The following is a 20,103-nucleotide window of genomic DNA, read 5'->3' on the forward strand; positions in this document are numbered from 1 at the left end:
TGTTTGATGATGGAAACCGACAACTTTAAGTTGGAATTAAGTTCAAGAACAAGTTCTATTTTGTTTGTTGTTACTGAATCTTTTTTGAAAGATTCAGGAACTTTCGACGGTTACATGAAGTTGATTCTTAACTGTGCTCGGACATAATGTATGAAGGTTAACCCTTTTTGTAGCGAACAAAAATGTACCGGATGTTCTGCGAAATTTGTAACAGATTCTAGTTGTTGATGAATCATCACGGATTTACCAGAATGAGGAATAGTTTGTAGGTAGTATTTAATTATTTTCCTAGGTATTCATAGTGAGGTCGAGTCAACACTACTATATTTTTTTATAGTATGGCTACACAAATTTGAATTTCAATTAAAACAATAACTACCACCATATACAGATTTATTAATGTAAATATAAATACTAAGAAACACTTCCAATATACTTTGCTCCACAAATTGTCTATAAGATGCACAAATTGGTACAAAATAAATCTTAACCCGTTGCATCTCATAAACCTCCTCCGATACAAACATCGTGCGCGAATCTACGTAGAAGAGATATTAGAATACATTTACTAAATTCTAAATATTAAAATTTAAAACATTAAATATTATACGAAGTGCATGTGATGAAATTGATTTGGCATTTGAAACCGTTACTATTCGAAAATCAGTCTTCTATCCTGAGCACACGTGTGTGATATTTGTGCCTCACGCCTTCTAAACTGATAATGATGAAGTATACAAGTCTTGAAATATTTCTCTATTGAAATATATCTGTATGTAATAGAATATAAAAATAATGAATTATAAAATTAAATTTACAAATAAAAAAATAACAAAATATTTGTAATTGGACTTTCACTTAATCACAACATGTTATGAACAGATCATTAATACATAAATTATTATGGAATGGCTATAAAAATGATGACGCTGAACTGTTTAGACGGTCTCGTACTGGCTGCGGATCGAGCGAGCGAGACAGCATGCGAATATCACTCCGAGCAACTGAAACAATGCGACACGTACATTAGCTGGGACAGACATTAATTTTTATTGTGAAATAATAGATTTTGGAATATAAACATTTATTCATTGTTAACAAAAATAATTGTACAGGTTTTTGTTAATTGTAATTTAGTTAAAAAGGTCGTATGCAAAATTATGCGTACTTTGCAGCTGAGCATAAAAATTGAATTCCTGCGTTTCCTATTAATATAATACTGCGATTTACCAGATAATTAAATGTTAATATTGTGATTGTGAATATAATGATAAAATCTTTTATCATGTAATAAGTACAGAAATTTTTCGAATACCAGATTTATTACTATCGACTAAAGAATCATGCAGCACTCGATATTCTTATTAGTGCTAATAGTTGTATTATTTCTATATATGTACTTTAATAGCATCGGTTCTTTTATTGGAATAAAGAAGACACAAGGTATTTATTGTTAGATTAGCAAATTCAGCGAGAAAGGCACATTAGGTGAAATTAGAACATGTGAAGTGAATCAAAATATTTACGCCACTAGTTTGACTGCCAAAAATATTTCTAATTAAACAATTATCACAGAGTCGAAATGGCCCAGTGGTTAGAACGCGTGCATCTTAACCGATGATTGCGGTTTCAAACCCAGGCAAGCACCACTGATTCATGTGCTTAATTTGTCTTAACAATTCATCTCACGCTCAGCGGTGAAGGAAAACATCGCGAGGAAACCTGCATGTGACAAAATTCTGCCACATGTGTATTCCACCAACCCGCATTGGAACAGCGTGGAAATATATTCCGAACCTCCTCAAAGGGAGAGGAGGCCTTTAGCGCAGCAGTGGGAATTAACTACTGAGTTTCTTGCCGGTTCTTCTCGGTAGAATCTACTTTCCGAAACGGTGGTAGCTTCACTTAATTGTAAAATGACGATTCAAAAGTGCTTATAAAAGCCTACTTGAATAAAGTTTATTTTGATTTTGATTTTTTTTTTGAAACAATTATCGGTGTGAGATATCGTGACATGAAGACACTCACTTGCACGAATGCAATCCCAAGTCCGACTCCGCCGAGCACGAGGGCGAGCTCCTTCATGTAGCTGAGGATGAGGTCGAGGCAGCCCTTCTTGTGGATGCTGGGAGAGTCGGGCGTGCAATCCGTGGTCACGTTGTTAGTGATCTCCCGCCCCGCGCAGCACGTGGCGGGGATGGGCTGCCCGCTCGCCTTCCAATCCGACACGCCGTAGATGCCGCAGCATTGCATCTGTTCGATTTCAATTATATATTAGGGGAATATATATTTGGGGAAAAAGTCTTTTCGCATATAGTATGTATGAACTTCTGGCTGGTTTTGGTATCATTAAAAAGTTTTAATTTTAAAGAAGGCACTTCCAAATTCAAATTAGGAATTTGTGTGATTTTCATTTGTTTTTGTTGTTGTTAAAAAGAGTGAATCTAAAGAAGAAATTCGATACATTTTAAAATTTTACTATAAAAAAGGTAAAAATGCAACTCAAGCCGCGATAAAAATTTGTGATGTTTATGGACCTAATGCAGTATCTGTGAGAGTAGCGCAAGTTTGGTTTAAGCGTTTTCAAGCCGGAAATTTTGATATCAAAGATGCATCTCGCTCTGGTCGCCCTGTTACGGACAAAATTGATGCCATTTTTGAAAAAGTGGAGCAAGATCGGCATATTAGTAGTTACGATGTAGCTGAAGAACTGGCAATTGACCACAAAACGGTTTTGACTCATTTGAATAAAGCTGGGTACACAAAAAAGCTCGATATATGGGTGCCTCATGAACTCACTGAAAGAAACCTAACGAACCGTGTACTCATTTGTGATTCTTTATTACGACGTAATGAAACCGAACCATTTTTGAAGAAGCTGATAACTGGTGATGAAAAGTGGATCACATACGACAAGAACGTGCGAAAAAGATCGTGGTCAAAGGCCGGCTTCACAGACTGTGGCAAAACACGGATTAACTCGCAACAAGGTAATGCTGTGTGTATGGTGGGATTGGAAGGGCATCATTCATTATGAGCTGTTACCGCCCGGCAGGACCATCGATTCAGAACTGTATTGCGAACAATTGATGAGATTGAAGCAAGAAATTGAGAGAAAGCGGCCAGAATTGATCAACAGAAGGGGTGTAGTTTTTCACCATGACAACGCTAGACCTCACACATATTTAGCCACTCAACAAAAATTACGAGAGTTTGGCTGGGAGGTATTAATGCATCCGCCGTATAGTCCTGACCTTGCACCTTCAGATTTTCATCTGTTTCGGTCTCTGCAGAATTCCTTAGGCAGTGTCAGGTTAACATCACGAGAGGACTGCCAAAACCACTTGTCGCAGTTTTTCGATCAGAAGCCCCAAAATTTTTACAGCAATGGGATCATGTCACTACCAACAAGATGGCAAAAAGTTATGGAACAAAATGGCACCTACATACTTTAGTCAAATGTAAATAAACTATAAAAAAAACTTTTTGAATTTTCATATAAAATACGAAGAAACTTTTTCCCCAACCTATTATGTATAATTCATTGTAAAATTTTGTATAACTGAATTTCAGAACAGCAAATAGCTCAAGTTGAGCTTTATCTTGTAACCCGTGTATAGTCTCTTAACCTTACGCTCTTCTAGTCAATTACCTTGTTTGTGAATTTCTGTTGTACCCAAAAAGCAAAGCTTCGTAGTAAGTATGATAAATTACATTTATCATATAAATGAAGTATAATATTATATGATTTTGGGCCTCATAAAGAAACAAGTTCCACTCGGAGTCTTTAAGTCTCCTTTCCTTTCGCGGAGTTAATCTACAACTGTTTGGAATTGGAGCATATTACACCATTGCTTTGCAAAATATGTAGGATAATTTGATTCAGGCAAGTATTCTCAAGAAGTTTTCCAACATCGCCGATAGCGATACTAGAAACGAATCATTGACGTGAGGACCTTAAACTGGACGATGAACTATCGAATTAGGATATATGGTTGTTAATATATCAGTGAATTATTACAAGCTCACAGTATCTAATACCTGTTGCTTGATTATAATATTGATATAATAATAAGGATGATTAAAATATTTATTACCATGAAAATACATTAGTAATTTCAGTTTTCTTGATTCTATCAACTCTATTCCAAATGCATAAATAATTTTATCCTATATTGATAACAACATAGATTTATTTTATTTCCAATATATGAAGTATTTTTTTAGTTGTGATTTAAATGCATAATACAAATAATGAGGTACGTATTTAAAGAATGATTTTACAGGAAGTTGACGCGGACACATAATGGATTCGTTGCAGAACGCTTCTATGTTACGCGTCAAGGGAAACCATTATACGCATTATATTATTACAGTAGTTATTTATGAATCAGTTACTTTCCCTTTATTTGAGTACTTTTGGTACCATTGTAGCCCAGCCTTTTTTGGGTGGACTCGGTAAGGCCACGAAAGAATATCGGCGGTTAAATAACTGATGCTTATACTTTTCGAGAAGTTAGACCATTTATACGCTTTTTTACGTATTTAAATATTAATTAAACTTACTTTCGTTCGGATCAAAACGACTTCACATTGCTTACCTTTGTAAAAGTTTAGAATACATAAATTGAACTAAGTAATCGATTTCAATAATTAATGAATATTATGATAAATAAACTAATGAAAATGGAAGTCAACTCCAGTTTAAAAGTGCCATAAGGTTAGGTCGACTTTTCTAAGTGAAGTTCGAATTGTGTATGAAGTATATTAGTGACAATCACTCACATCAGTCTGGATGATATCGTAGTTCTTCTTGATATCCGGGTCGGTCGAGTACTGCTGGATCGATGCGTTGAGAGTCCGGACTATGGACGTTTCGAGCTCCGTGTGTTTAACATAACCGGCGATGCCGACCGCCAGCTCAGCTATGAATATCATCAGCAGGAACACTGAAAACTAAAGAGAAGATTTTTTTAAATTTATAATGAGAAAAACGGAAGCGAAAGAGATCCTATATATAATTTTAAGTGAGAAAGCCAATTCAATACGATTTGACATCTTAATTATTCAAACGTTCATCGTGATATTTTAGGATTACATACAGTATCCGTATCATCAGTGTTGGCACAAAAGGGCAGGTTATCTAACACCTACCCACATCCCACCATAAGCGGACTAAAACTGATTATTTAGATACTATGGTATGAGTGAGATGAGTTTCTTGCCGGCGGTAGTTTTATTTTATTTAAATATTTATATATTGTTTCTTTTTTTTAATATGATAAATACTGAGTGAAAGATTCACTTTTTTGATAAAACAACGTACACTAAATTTAATGTCTGAATTCGATTGAAATACGTACGTCTAAGAAGCGAGTTTTTGATAGATAAATTGCAGTACGGTTGTTATCTATTAAGAGGGGACACGTAGCTGCACATTACTATTTTACGTCACGTCTTATATAAGAGACGAGGTAGCTTAGTGGTTACAATACGAGTATCGCAACTGTATTCGCAGTTCACGCCCGAACAACTCCATAGAATTGTCAAGTGCGTAATTGTAGTTCATCGCGTGCTCCGTGGTGAATGAAAATTTGATTGAAATAGCATAGTGGAACAAACTCCAAATCTACAATAGAAGACGAATATTTTGCCCAGCAGTGGACCTTTATACTACTTTTATGAAAGTTATGATTCATTTAAAACCAATTTTGCTTATTCAACTACATCTAACAATCGAATCATAATTACACATTCTGCATATACAATGATTTTCTGAAAGTGCAATGCATTATTTTTAAAAGATGTTCCGTATAGTTCTCATAGTAACAGCCTAGTTGTAACGGAGCGAGCAGCAAAGTCACCTCTCCAAGGTTAGCCTTCAATGAACCGCATCGCTTCATTGTTAAGACGTTTGCATTTTTTGAATACAAACTATGACCGATTTAATAAATATCACGATCGAACTCAACAAATAAACTGATAATTTTTTATGTAAGTTTACTGGATTTTTACCTAAAAAAATATAAACATTACTTGAAATCGGTAAATAAAGTACTAAGTTAAGTGTAACTTGTTGAGCAATGTTTCTCCTTGGCCTTTTCTCGTAACAGCCTTTGAACGAACCATTGCTGGGCGGTAATACTCTTATTATAGTTCAATGCACACAAGATACACAACACCAAGATAGTTCAATGCACAGATATACGTGACATTTTATTTATATATAGTTAAGCCCTTAATGTTAATAAGTCTTATGTAAATATGTTTTATTATATCATAGAAAGCTAATACGATGAATTTTAGAATTGTGAATTATGAAATAATCAGGATATATTGATTTTATAGTTCTAATAAATTAAAATCAAAGGGACTTGCCCTTTTATCGTTTATGTGTAAGAATGATTAAGGAAATAAAATCGATTTTGTACTTAGGATTTCACAGATAGTGGCTGAATCATAAGATCTTTGGTCATTAACCTTCTTGTTTCTGATAGGTACATAATATTTATACAATAAAATCCATAACACGAGTGTCTCGTCTGATCGATTATTTTATATCTTACTTGCTTTATAATAATTTTGTAATTAAATTATTTATACACTAGCTTCTTCTTTCCTGCGACTTCGTCCTCGCAGATTTCGGATATGTAACAGGAATGCTCTAAAGAAAATCAAAAAACCCATAAAGAATGAAAATAAAAAATAATAATAAATAGAAGTAAGATGATGATTCTGGTTGATTTTTTACACTCAGTATCCGAAAAACCCAAATATCTTAGGGAACCCTATTTTTCCAAAATAAAATTTAGCCTACGCTAATGTGTGAATAATGTGACTTTCAAATAGTGAAAGATTTTTTTAAATCAGCCCAGTAGTTTTCGAGCCTATTCATTACAAATAAACAAAGTTTTCCTCTTTATAATATTAGTATAGATATAACACTAAAATCTCGCAGATATTAAGTGCTATCAGTTTAATATGTACACAATAATTTGTAAGGTAAAGTCTTAGAGAATGAATAATAACTAGTTTTTTTTTTCGTTACTTAGTTGTTTTACTGTCTAAAGTTTGAGAAAAGTCGAGTTTAAAGGGTCAAAAAAGTTAAAAATGTTAAAAGAGCATAACATTTTAATCATATTAGTTAAGTGCATTGATTTATCAACATGTATACATTGTAGTTATTTATGTTTCAGCTTCAGTACTAGATAGAGAGCATCGTAAACGCGTATCACAAGTGCTTCGAAAATAACTCTTATCTGAGCACTTGTGGCCGTTAGTTATAGAAACATACACGATACTGTATATAAATTAAATATATTATTGAATAACCACCGATTTCATATTCTTATAAATAAGTCTTTTTAAGTTCACTTAAGTTTAATGCTTTAATATTTATCGTATCGTATATGTAAATTAAATCTTAAAATTGTCCTGCCCAATTATTATGTTAAAATACTCGTAAATATTTCGATTTTAGATTAATTTGGTATTATAATACATTACATTGACAAGAGAACGTTTTTTATTGTAATTGCTTGTATTATTATGTAACAATGCAACAAACAAACAATACTTTAATGTCGACAGGTTTATTGGGGTCATTCCATGACGTCACAATTTTGAAGACAACGGACTTTTAATTACCAATTATTTGTCCTACTCTCATATATAGGTTTTAAAAACATATGTCTGATATCTCTGACATCGAGACTAATCAATACGTAATAACTGGATACAAGTAATTAATCGATTACACCCAATTAACTTCTTAGATGACTGAGACCACGACACAATCAAAAGGAACGACTAAATATATACGTGCTACTAAAAAAACGAATATTCTCGAATGCTAAGCCGTTTTATCGACCACACTAATACTTATGTGAATTTTATATAATGCCCGACCTATTTTCTAGAATACTATTCCGAAAATAAGTGTTGACAAACTGTTCAAATTAAATATACATGTAAGAAAGCTTTTAGGACCGAATTTCGGAATGAAGATACAACTGAAAATAACACACAAGACACTCAGCGGTGAATCGTTTCCATCTATTATGTTACGTATAAAAATAGCATATGTACAATTAAATTTATAAATCCTATAGCGAAATCAAACGAGTAACTCGACAGCTTTATCTTTGACCTTGTATAGAGTTACATATATTTTATTAAATATTTTAACATAATCTTTCAGTTATGGTTACCACTAAAAATGTCAAAATGCTCTTTAGTACAGAGTCGATAGTGTTCATAAATCATTTCAGCCAATTAACTCGTCTCTTGCACTTGCTGTTTTAATGAGGTTACCTATATTCATAATATACTTGTAAAAGTAACTCTGCCTGCCTGTCTGTGGCTCTTTCAGAACCAAACCGGTGAACCGAATTTGATGAAATGTTGTATGAAACAAACTTGAAATCCAAGAAAGGACATAAAGTTTTTTTTTTGACAAATGATAACCAACACCTTAAAACGGGAGCAAAGCCGCGGGCGACTACAGTTTCACCTAGTTCAACAACGGATGATTCCGCTTTGTTACGTGGTGCATACTTTAAGGAACTTATTGTTAACTGAAATACCTTGTAATTGCTTTTTTGGAGACGATAGATATTACAATTTTGTTAATATATAGTAATTGTAATACAATTATAATTTTACTAGTATTACAATATTAGAACAAACAGGTTTTGCGAGTTTCACTGCAATTCTAGTCAATTGTGTATATGTAGGAATCGTTTTAGCCATTTTTGTTGCTATACAATAAAATGAGTTCTATAAGTTACGTCATATAAATAAGAGTTCGAATTTTGAATTCTACCAATATTAATTCAACCAACCGTAAGCAAAACCAATCGCTCGTAAAATAAGATCTTTAAAAGAACAGAGAAATACACAACACCTTTCATAAACACAAAGGCACATCTTCAAATGGACCCATTAACATCAAATTAAAGAAAAGGAAGCAACCGTTTAGGAGATGAGACGAGCAACGTGTCAGAGGTCACGGATTCTGATCTTTACAATTGCTCGCGATCTACTTCTAACTGCTAGTTATATTGTTACTTTTACCTTTCAGTATGCGAAAGCTTTACTAATAGGACTATTTTTGTAAATCCAACCAATTTCATGGCATATGCGTTTCGTAGATGTGCTTGATAATCTAAAGTCAATAGAAATTGTTCAATGTATGTAATTATTCGAAATTAGTAACTGAGTCAGGATGGGTAGCTTACCCATCCTGACTCAGTCAAATTTAAATAAGAATATTATTTATATGTATTTACTTTCCGATCGCAGCGTTTTCTACTGGATCTCTATCAACCAATACTCAAATTCAATTATCAACCATCCCGACGCCCACTCAAATACACACAAAAAAAATCAGACCACCTGTTTAGCAATAATTAATTTACATACACACCTACAGAAGACAAAGATTTCCGCTTTGGAAAAAAATATTCCGATCTAAAAAGAATCGGCAAAATCAATTCGGGAGATATAAAAAACTTTTTTTACCGTTTCTACCGGTTATAATGCAACATTTAATTTATAAAGTAACGATATTCGTACGGTCCAGTCGTATGTGTCATGTCGACTGTCGTCAAACAGGTTTTGCTCGAAATCACTTTATTGCAGGCCACTTATGTTAATGAAGACACTGTGACGTAATCATTACGAAACATATGTAGAGTTTGAAACATTTAATCGGATTATAGGCGAGTTTCATTTCTAACTATTTACGTTAAAAAAAATTATGCCTATTATTTCCATCTTATTACATTTTTACAAGGGGTTTGTTACTAGTTTCCACCTATTATGAGAAGGCCGGCGATTTTAGGTAGGTTGTGCCAAGTGAGGGTATAAGCTATCTCTATTCTAAATTTTACGAAAATCCATACTTTCATTTTGTATGTAATATCTAAATCTAAAATCTTTTAATGTTGTCTTAAATTTTCGCGATTATTACACAATTAAATAAAACTAGTTATTACACTAGTTATTAGCTAGTTAGCACTTTACAGCATTCGTGCTCGAAACGTCGGGACGTCCAAAATAATTAATATACGCGATTAAAATTCGTAATAACTAGTTTTATCTAAAATCATTTGCTATTTATTATATAAGTAAGATATCCCTTAAAGAGATCAATTCAAATAGGTATGTTGTTATATATGTTCAAATAGTGCGCATTGACAAAATAATTTTAAAGTGATTTAATTACTTTAAAATTAGTAACTCGTTCTGATTTTTTTTACACATGCAGTCAGCCTTGCAAGACATACTCGTCTGTGAAAATGCAATTATAGGACATACATACAACCGTACTTTCATTTTTATTAAAATAAGGTTATTATAAAAAAAAATATTACAACACAAATACACTATAGTCTGATTTACTTAAGTATAAACGCTAAAAATGTTTAACGTACGTACGTTACACGTACTATATTAAAAAAGTTATCGGCTGCCCACATTTTTTTACAAAATCCTTTTAACATTGAGAATACCTTTTACTGATCATGACAGGAGTAACAACAGGAGTTCAAAGTATAAATAAAAAAAATACAGACGAATTGATAACCTCCTCCTTTTTGAAGTCGGTTGAAAAGGGGGTACAAATGTTTATACAAGCGATCGAAACTACAGGTAAAGGGCATAAATACTCATGATTGATTGATTTTCGTTCGATTGATCGGCACAACACCAATTCACAACGGAACCGAGTCAATATCGTTCTTAAGCGTATACACAAACAAAGGTGCAGTTCTTACGCCCCCACTAATAATCCGATAGGATTGTGATCAGACACGATCGGACAGTTTCAACGCTGGGTCAACAGCTGTACGTATTTACGTATCATGGAACACAGCCAACTTTCAGAAGTTGCAACTGACTTCTTATCAGAATACCCCCAATTTTTCTATATCGACCCAATCCCCTGATGAAAGATGCAGACCGATATATAATATCTACTTTGTGGTTTGTAATTAATCACTACACGGTATATTGAACTACAAGGGAGTTATATGTCCTTTCGGTATTGAAACAATTCATATTGTTACTGATTACGGTCAAATGCTTGTATGTTTTAATAAAATAATACTGTCTGTAATTTGCTCTTCGTCGAAATGTATGGTTAATTAAAATCTTTATGTCTTTGTTTGTTACTTATGAGTGTTAAATGATTCATTCGTATGTTGTCTGATTGTAAAGTGGTATCTGATAGTGCCGTAAGGGTTTCTGGCACAATACTTATCTACACTCACAGAACTGAAGTGAAGTCATTAATCAATTGTACAAAAAAGTTGTTTTAAATAAAGGCATTTCAACTCATATCAAACATTCGCAAGTAAATTATATAAACTAGTTGTCGCTCGCGGCTTCGCTTGCGTTTTAGGGGATTGTTTGTCATGTGACATGTTCAAATTGGCCTCACACTAAATTTCATCAAAATCGTTTCATTGGTTTGGTAGTGAAAGAGCGTCAGATAGACCGAGTTACATTCACATTTATAATATTTGTATAGTATAGATTTCAGATTTGATCTAATCTGATATTAATTTCAAAATTAAATTCCCACTCCATCTTTAAACACAATTATGTCAGCTATAAATAGTGGGGCAATGAGAAATGTCGCGTGTTTCGTATTGTTTAATAGTTGAATAACGGAAGCCCTAATAATGAACTCTTGTAACTTAACTAATCGGATTTCCGTCGTAAAATCTGACGACGAAATAATAATACACAAGTGCAATCGTAAATCTTACGTTACATGTAACTATAACAAACTTATACCTGAACATCTTTTATTTTTGACTCATCTTTATCACATAATTAAATTAAACAAGAGATTATTTTCATTGAAACAAGAGCATATTGCAGTATTGTAAGCGTTTATTTAAATTGATCTGTGTCCAAATAAATGCAAATTCTGACGTAGCACTTCTTAACTGCAGCCAAATAATTGAACATATAAACAACAACAAATGTTTCACACTTTTGTTGTCGTAAACAAGCTTTCTTCTATAAAGGCCAGCTGGTGTACGGAGTTAATGAGGTGGTTCAGCAAAGTTTCATCAAAATTTGATAAATACTTCAACGCCTAGAGATCAATCATTGATTTTTATGTATCAAGAAGGTTTAAACTGAAAATGCCACCAGATTAAAGCAGTTAAATGTCAATATACATGACATTTTAAACATCGCAAACCCGTACGGTTACTATTGATTTCATACCGATCAGTTGAATAATCATCTGCACTCGCAACCCTCGTTTATTGTGCTCAAGGTGCTGTGCTAATTAGCTACGGTCAATTACTTGCTGTGGCATAATTGTGTTTATGGTCTAAGCGCTCGGGCGTTATGGTATAGAGACAAGAAATTATGTTTGATACCTTAAAAGTATATGCACTGGTATCGCCGGTAGGAAATTAAAATATTTACAAATTTATATGATGTCTTAGTAATTTATTAGTGATATATACATATTTCGTCTTATTATAAAATATAGTATTCAAAGCAGATTTCTTTATGTCTACAAATTATACTAGGAACAGATTGAATTCACACATCATTTTTAGAAGTAAGTTGAAATTCTAGGCTACACTACTCTATTACTTTTTTTATATCATAGGTGGCAAACGATCGCGAAGCTCACCTGATGGAAAGTAATAACCTCCGCCCTTGGACAACATTGCAACACAAGTGCTTTGCCAGCATTTAAGGGTACGCTCTTTTATTAAATAATGCTTTATTCATTTGTTTATACATATAAATAGTACCTATGAATAATTTTCTTAATTCCTCTTAAATTACTCTGTTTATTGATGAAAACCTCGTTAAATTGTGTTACGTAGGTTAAAAGATCCAAAGCGTACACGAGCGGTCTTAAAGTTTAACCAATGCCTTAAATAGTGAGTCATGCCGGACATTTTTACATAATCATATAAGACAAAAAAGCGTAATTAACCTAATTCCTCGCTTTTATCTGTTTACGACTAGTACACAGACATTTAGGGCTTTAATTTTACCTGTTGGTTATAGATTAGATAAAAATTAAAAACAATGAAGCTTATGAAAAGAGGATACTTACTTTTGATCTTAAATTTGACATATCGTAATTTAAATTAATATTGGACTATCTTCGAAAGGATATTTGTAAGATCAAAATAATTTTCAATAAATAGAATTTGGAAATTTTTTTTCTTTCAGGCCGAGCAAGAATAAAGATGTACACAAAAAAATTAACCAAAGGATTAATTAATTCTAAAATTACAATATATTATCTAGCTGAATTAAAGAAAGTATGCTTTTATTGTTTATATGTGTGACTAATGAATTTCTTGGATGTCAGTAGATGGAGATTAGCGTTTCAATATCTTGATACTATTGTTTTTTTATTTTATACTAAAACCAATCTAGTATATATTATATGTGTTACTGTAAATAAACATTTTTTTAACGTTTTGTTTTCTGTATGTTACTATGTAACTCTTTAATGAAACATCAATTGCATCGTGCAACGTTATGGCACATTTCTACACTTAATTCGGCTGCGATCGGTTTTACGAATTTTGCCGATGCTACATCTAAGTTGTGTCGTACTATAACCTCGACACTGTCACAACATTAATTTTCTGTAAACATATTCAGTTAATATAGTTTAGTTTTTATTCGATTGTTTGACTATTTCAACAGCTCAATGAGTATAAATATGAATGTCGAATAACAGAAACATTTCCGGTTTCCGCTTTGATAATGAGATAGCAGAAACAGAGAATTTACTTCAATATATCAATATAGTTATTGTGAAATATTGCTAACTCCATTATCTAATTACGCATTAGCTTTCGAATGATTAATTAGTTATTTATTTTTAGTCATTTATTAATAATTAATGTGGAATTCACATTTCATTAACAATAATGAGGGTATTAATGAACTGTGACTGTCTCTGAATTTTATTTTACGAAACAGCTCAGGTAATCATTGACAGTTTGTATAATGACTTTTAAATTACGATCGTTCTTAATTTAAAACAATTATTTGTATTTATTAATATTCTCAAGTTTATTATATGTTCTTTATATAAAATACTACGAGGTAAATAAATAATCGGTCTACCCACATACATGCCTCATATAAGCGTCATGCTGGGTTACGTACCATTAACACGATAGTTTTTACGACCAAGCGCGTATATACATAACTATGTATCACAATAATCGATCCCACGACCGTTACCACTGAAGCCAAAAGAGATCGATACGCCACTAGGTCTTCATCTTCAATTAAGATTTAAGTTATACTACCGCGTTAAAAGAATCATAAATAGGATGTTTTTAAAATTAAATTCGATATTACATGACATTCGAGAACGGTATTGTGTTAACATACAGACCAGCTATAATTACTATTAAATGTTGACAAACTGGGTGATACGTAATTTAGATATGATTATCCTAATTTTTTTTTGACTTTTCACGTCATTACGGTGAGTTTCGAGTTTCATCTTATGGAATACCATTCCATTGTCAAATACATAAGTGTAGCCAGTATAGTAGCAGGACAAATCTACTTGGACTATAAGGGTGGGCGAATATCGTAAATTTTAGTATGGTTTATTACTGACTATGCTAAATAATGTCTTTAGACTGTCCACTATTATGGGATGAAAATTAGTGGGAATTATCACATATTATACTAGAAAGTTAATAATGAATCAAGATGTTTTATAAATATGTCTCATTGCTTGAATCATTCTACCTATACAATTGTGAAACAATCACAATAACCTGAATCAGTGTATTATTCATAATGTTATCAATATAAAATAAACAAGGCTCGGAATGACATTTCATATGGAATTGTTTACGAGTACTGCATGCAATAAAAAACAAGATAATTCCAATAGAGATAATAATGTGCCATGGCTTTGATCGTCTGAAGATTGAATGTGGAATCATTTGCTATTATTTATTCTCCTGTTAGGTTTTTGTCCGCATTATTCTGATATCAAATTAAGTTGAGTATAGGAATAATACATATAATTTAAAGAATTCCTAGTTGTCTTTACACCGCTGAATGTATTGAAGATTAAAATGGTGGTCCAAATTTGAAAATAAATTAAGAATAAAGACAATATTAATAAAATAAATAACTTACAGTAACAATCATGCAATGGTTCTCCTTAACAGCGCCGCAGCATCCGAAGAATGCAACAACAAACACAATCAAGCCAACGATGATCAGAATAACCGGAGCTGATGTGTAGAAACTCTCATCCGTCAGGCTGACATAAGGATGAGCATTTATTTCTGATTTGGCACCGACTATCAGGATTATTAACCCTGTTATCTAAAAACAAAACAAATTCAGTACAATAATTTAATGAAAGCAGGTCATTTTATTATTGTAAGATTAGATTCTGTTGTATTTCAAATGTAGAACAACATTGTTCCTTTGCCTTTTTTTTAATTTTTTTTTTAAATAATTATATGTATTTTAAGGTACGAATTATTTAAATGTTTTGATTTTTATTACAAAGCTTTGATAAAAAGTATTTAATGCGTATGCATTAAATACTTTTTAATATGTGTGGCCTTCGTTTTTTGTTTAAAAAAACGTGATATGCATCGCCATATGTTAGCATCACACAAAAGTTTAATTTACGAATGTCACCAGCAAAATTAAGTCACAACAAAGTGTTTGAAACGCGATTAAATATTGGCTTTAAAAATCCTCTTGTAAAAAGGATTTAATACGAAATATTATATTGTGCAATATTTTCGATATAAATTTTATTCGATTATATTGAGTAACATAAAAATCAGACATTCCCAACTTCATTAAGATTTAAAGGACTTGTCTTTTAATTATATTCAGTAAGTTACAAATTTCCATATTGAGTACCTTCAAGTCAAAAAGTTAAGGAAAAATAATACTTACGGCGAATAGAAGATTGAAGGAAAATAACAAGTACTTCACACAAGACATTCCTGCACCAATAGCCATTTTTAATCACTTGATTTTGTCTTCTTATTATTATTATTTTTCTGGAACAAAAGAATACTTTTTACTCCCTTTCGCTGCGCATATTACAAGCCAAAACATCGATTTGCGTTGTTGACTCAGTCAGACGAGCTTAGAAGTATAGTTATATTCGTCAACAACTTTTTTTTTGTTACATATTTAAGCGTATAATATTTCAATAACATTAAGTTTTAAATTCCGAATAATATTATAAGCTTACCGCCAAATTAAAAAATATTTTGGATGAAGCAAACAAGATTCAACAGCCAACAACCACGAAACTAATACAGCAATTGTCAATGTTACCAGCTTGCAACAGTTTCACATTATATTGCTTAATGTTGCCATAGTAAATATTGCTTGTTTTTATTTATATTCATCAAAAATATATTGTTGCTCGTCTTAGCATTGATTGATAGAAAAATATATAACCTTGTAAACTTTAAACATTCATCCAGAATAAATAAAACTATAAACTGAGATAATAAACTTGAAGATATTTAGTATAGATATATGCGAAATTATGGTACACTGCCCGGTGTATATTGATAAATTATTTTAAAAAATCAATGATTCCTAAAACATTCATTTAAAATCATCTTAAGATTAGAAGAAATATGTCAAGATAACTTAGATATGGGATAGTTATGAGATTGATATATTATCATCTCAGTTTCAGTTACCTTATCACATATATTTTCGTAGTCCGCGGAACGTTTTGTTTGAATAAGTGCTTACGTCGATTAAAAATGCAAGTACCAAAATTTTTAAAATCGATAAGGTATTTGTTAGCAGCTATAAATGGTTTATTTTTGGTAAGGGCAGTGATCTAAATGTCTTTCCAATTATTTAATACATACCTTTTAAAAAGTTTATCACAATATTAATATTTATTGTAGCTAACTGGAATAACTCTTCTGATAGTCGGTGTCGTGGTACTGGTTGCTTTTAATCAGTATGATACCTTGATGACAAATAGATTCTTTACTTTATCTGGTTTTATTATCGCAACTGCTGTGATCATCTTCCTTGTCTCTTTACTTGGATTTTATGGAGCTTTTTCAGAGCAATTTTACTTTATTGCTGGGGTAAGTACTTTGTACTAATATATTTATTTATTTAAAAAGTGATGCTATTTGTTGTAGACTATTGAGTAGCTACAACAGCTCATTTATTTGTATTCATCAATAAGTATATCATGTAGAGAAATTAAAACTATAAAGATTCTTATTATATTACCGTAATAAAATCCTAAAATGGTCAGTTCGCTTATTGTAGCTATATTATTTTATTAGGCATGTTGACGTGACAAAGTGTTTTCAAATTAAAAGTAATTAAAGAAAATGTCGGTTCTTAATAAATACTTGATATGTGTAGGTAATAATCATGTAAAATCTGTTCTCATCAGGTCTGAGGTCTTTTCGAACCGTTGATACATTTTATTGACAATCAATAAGTGTATTCTTTCTATATTGAAAACATTTTTTTTATTCTTGGCTTTTGGTTTTGCATCTACGACTCTAAAGTCTTGATATTAAACAATTTGGATTTCAAAATGAATATTTGACTTTTGCTTAATGACAGTTGAAATAATCAATCGTGTCCATCGTAAAAAAAGATAGCGAGTTCAAATCCAGAAGAGCAGCGACGAGTTTTTATGTGCTCCATAATGTACATTATTTAAACTTAAAACTTCGTTTTTGCGACACCCAGAAACGTGCACTTGAGAGTAAATTCCATAATTATTACTTATAATCAAAGAAATCGTTTGACCAGTAATTTTGGGGTGCATTACTTAATAAAAGTTTTCAGTATAACTATATTTATTATTGGGACTATATTTTGTTAGTTATCAAAAGTAACAATTGTCTATGGAGTCATCGTAATGTACATGATAAGATATAAGTAGTCTCCATATAATTTGACAGTACATCAGAAGGCTACATATAGGTAGGGTTTTTGTACCCTCACAGTTAAATATCAGGTCAAGTAGCGTTTTAGGAGACATACATTTGGCGAAATAATCTGTGCCCTCTTGGCACAAAGAAAAGCCATAAAAAAAGGAGACATAAATGACGAAACGCTTATTTTTATAATAATAGCTATCTAGTTTTTATTTATTCTTTTTTTCTGTAATTAGTATTCATCTGAAATATGATAATAATATTTATGTCGTATATCTTTACAGTATGTTGTACTCCTCTTGGTCATTCTCATTTTCGAGATTACAATTACGATTTTGGGATTCAACCTCCAAAACGATGCAACCAATGAGATAAGGTCTCCGATGTTAAAAAGTCAACAGCTCTATGAGAGTAGAAGAGAAAATGCTGTTGTCTGGGATGATTTACAGATGGGAGTAAGTTGATATTAGTCGCCAAATCTCTGTGAAGTTAGTGACAACATAAATCTAAATTATAATATTATAACTACAAAATATTGATTTTATTATTAGTTTTTATTTTACCTAAAAAATATTTTTTTTAAAAAAACGTAAGTGGATTAGTATTTGGATTACCCGGTGGTCACCCATTACAAGTAGTCACAAGAATATCTATTACTACTACTGCAAGAAATAAAAATAATTAAATTCCTAATACATATCACAAATAAGCCACCGATCTTGGGAACTAAGAAATTTATAATTAAGATAATTATCTCCCATGGGTCTGTAGTTTCACTGGCGTGTCATTCAAGCTGGCGCACAGCGAAACTTTGATTTTTGTTTAGCGTTAAATATATAAAGTAATAACTACCCAGATAGACCTTTACAATTCAGTTACTGAACTAAGAGGTTTGAGAGACTGCATTACGAATATATGTATATATATTTACTTAAAAATATTTTCCTAGTTCAAATGCTGTGGCATCGCTGGTCGTCACGATTGGAATAATAACAGAATACCCATAAGCTGTTGTCACATTGACTATGGCACTATTTCCCCCTTCGAATGTACAGCGGCCAATGCGTACACTGTTGGGTGTGCGAGCGTACTTGGGGAGTGGCTTGGGTACAACGCCTTTGCTGTTGGCGCTACTGGGGCTTTTATCACTAGTTTGCAGGTAAGTTCTTATGATGATTTTGATATGTTCATTACTGTCATGAATATGTCAAAACAGAAAAAAAAATGCTGTATTATATTTGACAGTATGACGGAGCGCCAAAGAGTGTATGGCGGAGTAATTTAGCAGAATAATAATAACATGTGTAGGGAATATTTATTAACATAAGATTTAATAACATTAAATGCTAAAATATATGAACTAAAACTAGTTACTGTGTAAGTCTTGACCACGTGGAATGGTGGCAAGAATGCTAGCAGCATTTCCCCGTTGAATCGCAATTCCGATCCTCTGGACAAAAGACGAACCAGCCCTCCTGTCACCAGTGGAGGCAATGAGGCGAGGTGTTATACTTTTGAGCTTTTTGCACCACTATTCCAAGGGCCAAGCGTTTCGACAGCAAATGGAACAAGAAAGTAATTAGATATAATACACGAATTATATAATAATACTGTAGTGAATCTCATTTAACTTCATTACATTTAATATTTCAGTAAACTATTATTTGTAACTGAAAAGTTTAAAGTAAACAGTCTTTCATGTAACTTTTTACATTTTGTTAGAAGATTTTGTGGCTAAATAATAGCGACTTCACGCTAAGAAAATCCATTCAGTAATATTGACAACTATTTCACCTGTCAATTCAAGCAAGTTAAAATGGCTACTTTTCTGAAATAATGCTGTACCAATGAAAAAGATGTATGCAATACTTCTTACATATTATTATTACATTTCAGAAGTCAATATTAATCTCAAACTGTTACAGGTACTCATAACAGCTGGTGCAGCATGGCTGGCTTACAGGTCAAGATTTGAAGAAGTCGAACTTGAATCCTAAATACTCTAATAAACAGTTCAAAATTGAATAAACAGATATTAACCATATGACAAACAACATTAATTTATATACAAAATTTGTTAATTGATTTTTTTGCATTAATTGCTATGAAGTGTAACCTTATTAATAGTAGAATTATAATTAAAGTGTAGGTTATTTAATGA

At 32.0% G+C, this 20,103-nt stretch overlaps 2 protein-coding genes across 2 annotated transcripts; one reads left to right on the forward strand and one right to left on the reverse strand.

The window, feature by feature from the left end:
• Positions 1-376: 376 nt before the first annotated feature.
• On the reverse strand, positions 377-16,206 carry LOC124533489 (CD63 antigen-like). Its single transcript, XM_047108809.1, has 5 exons — positions 15,955-16,206; positions 15,172-15,363; positions 4,786-4,956; positions 2,029-2,253; positions 377-1,004 (listed from the first exon to the last, which is right to left on the reverse strand). The coding sequence occupies exons 1-5, from the start codon at positions 16,018-16,020 to the stop codon at positions 939-941; spliced, it is 720 nt and encodes a 239-aa protein (XP_046964765.1). The 5' UTR covers positions 16,021-16,206; the 3' UTR covers positions 377-938.
• Positions 16,207-16,670: 464 nt separating this feature from the next.
• LOC124533487 (leukocyte surface antigen CD53-like) lies at positions 16,671-19,986 on the forward strand. Its single transcript, XM_047108807.1, has 5 exons — positions 16,671-16,853; positions 16,938-17,126; positions 18,227-18,397; positions 18,892-19,101; positions 19,868-19,986. The coding sequence occupies exons 1-5, from the start codon at positions 16,686-16,688 to the stop codon at positions 19,937-19,939; spliced, it is 810 nt and encodes a 269-aa protein (XP_046964763.1). The 5' UTR covers positions 16,671-16,685; the 3' UTR covers positions 19,940-19,986.
• The last annotated feature ends 117 nt before the right edge of the window (positions 19,987-20,103 follow it).

The sequence above is a fragment of the Vanessa cardui genome, chromosome 11, assembly GCF_905220365.1.
Source record: "Vanessa cardui chromosome 11, ilVanCard2.1, whole genome shotgun sequence".
NCBI lineage: Eukaryota > Metazoa > Arthropoda > Insecta > Lepidoptera > Nymphalidae > Vanessa > Vanessa cardui.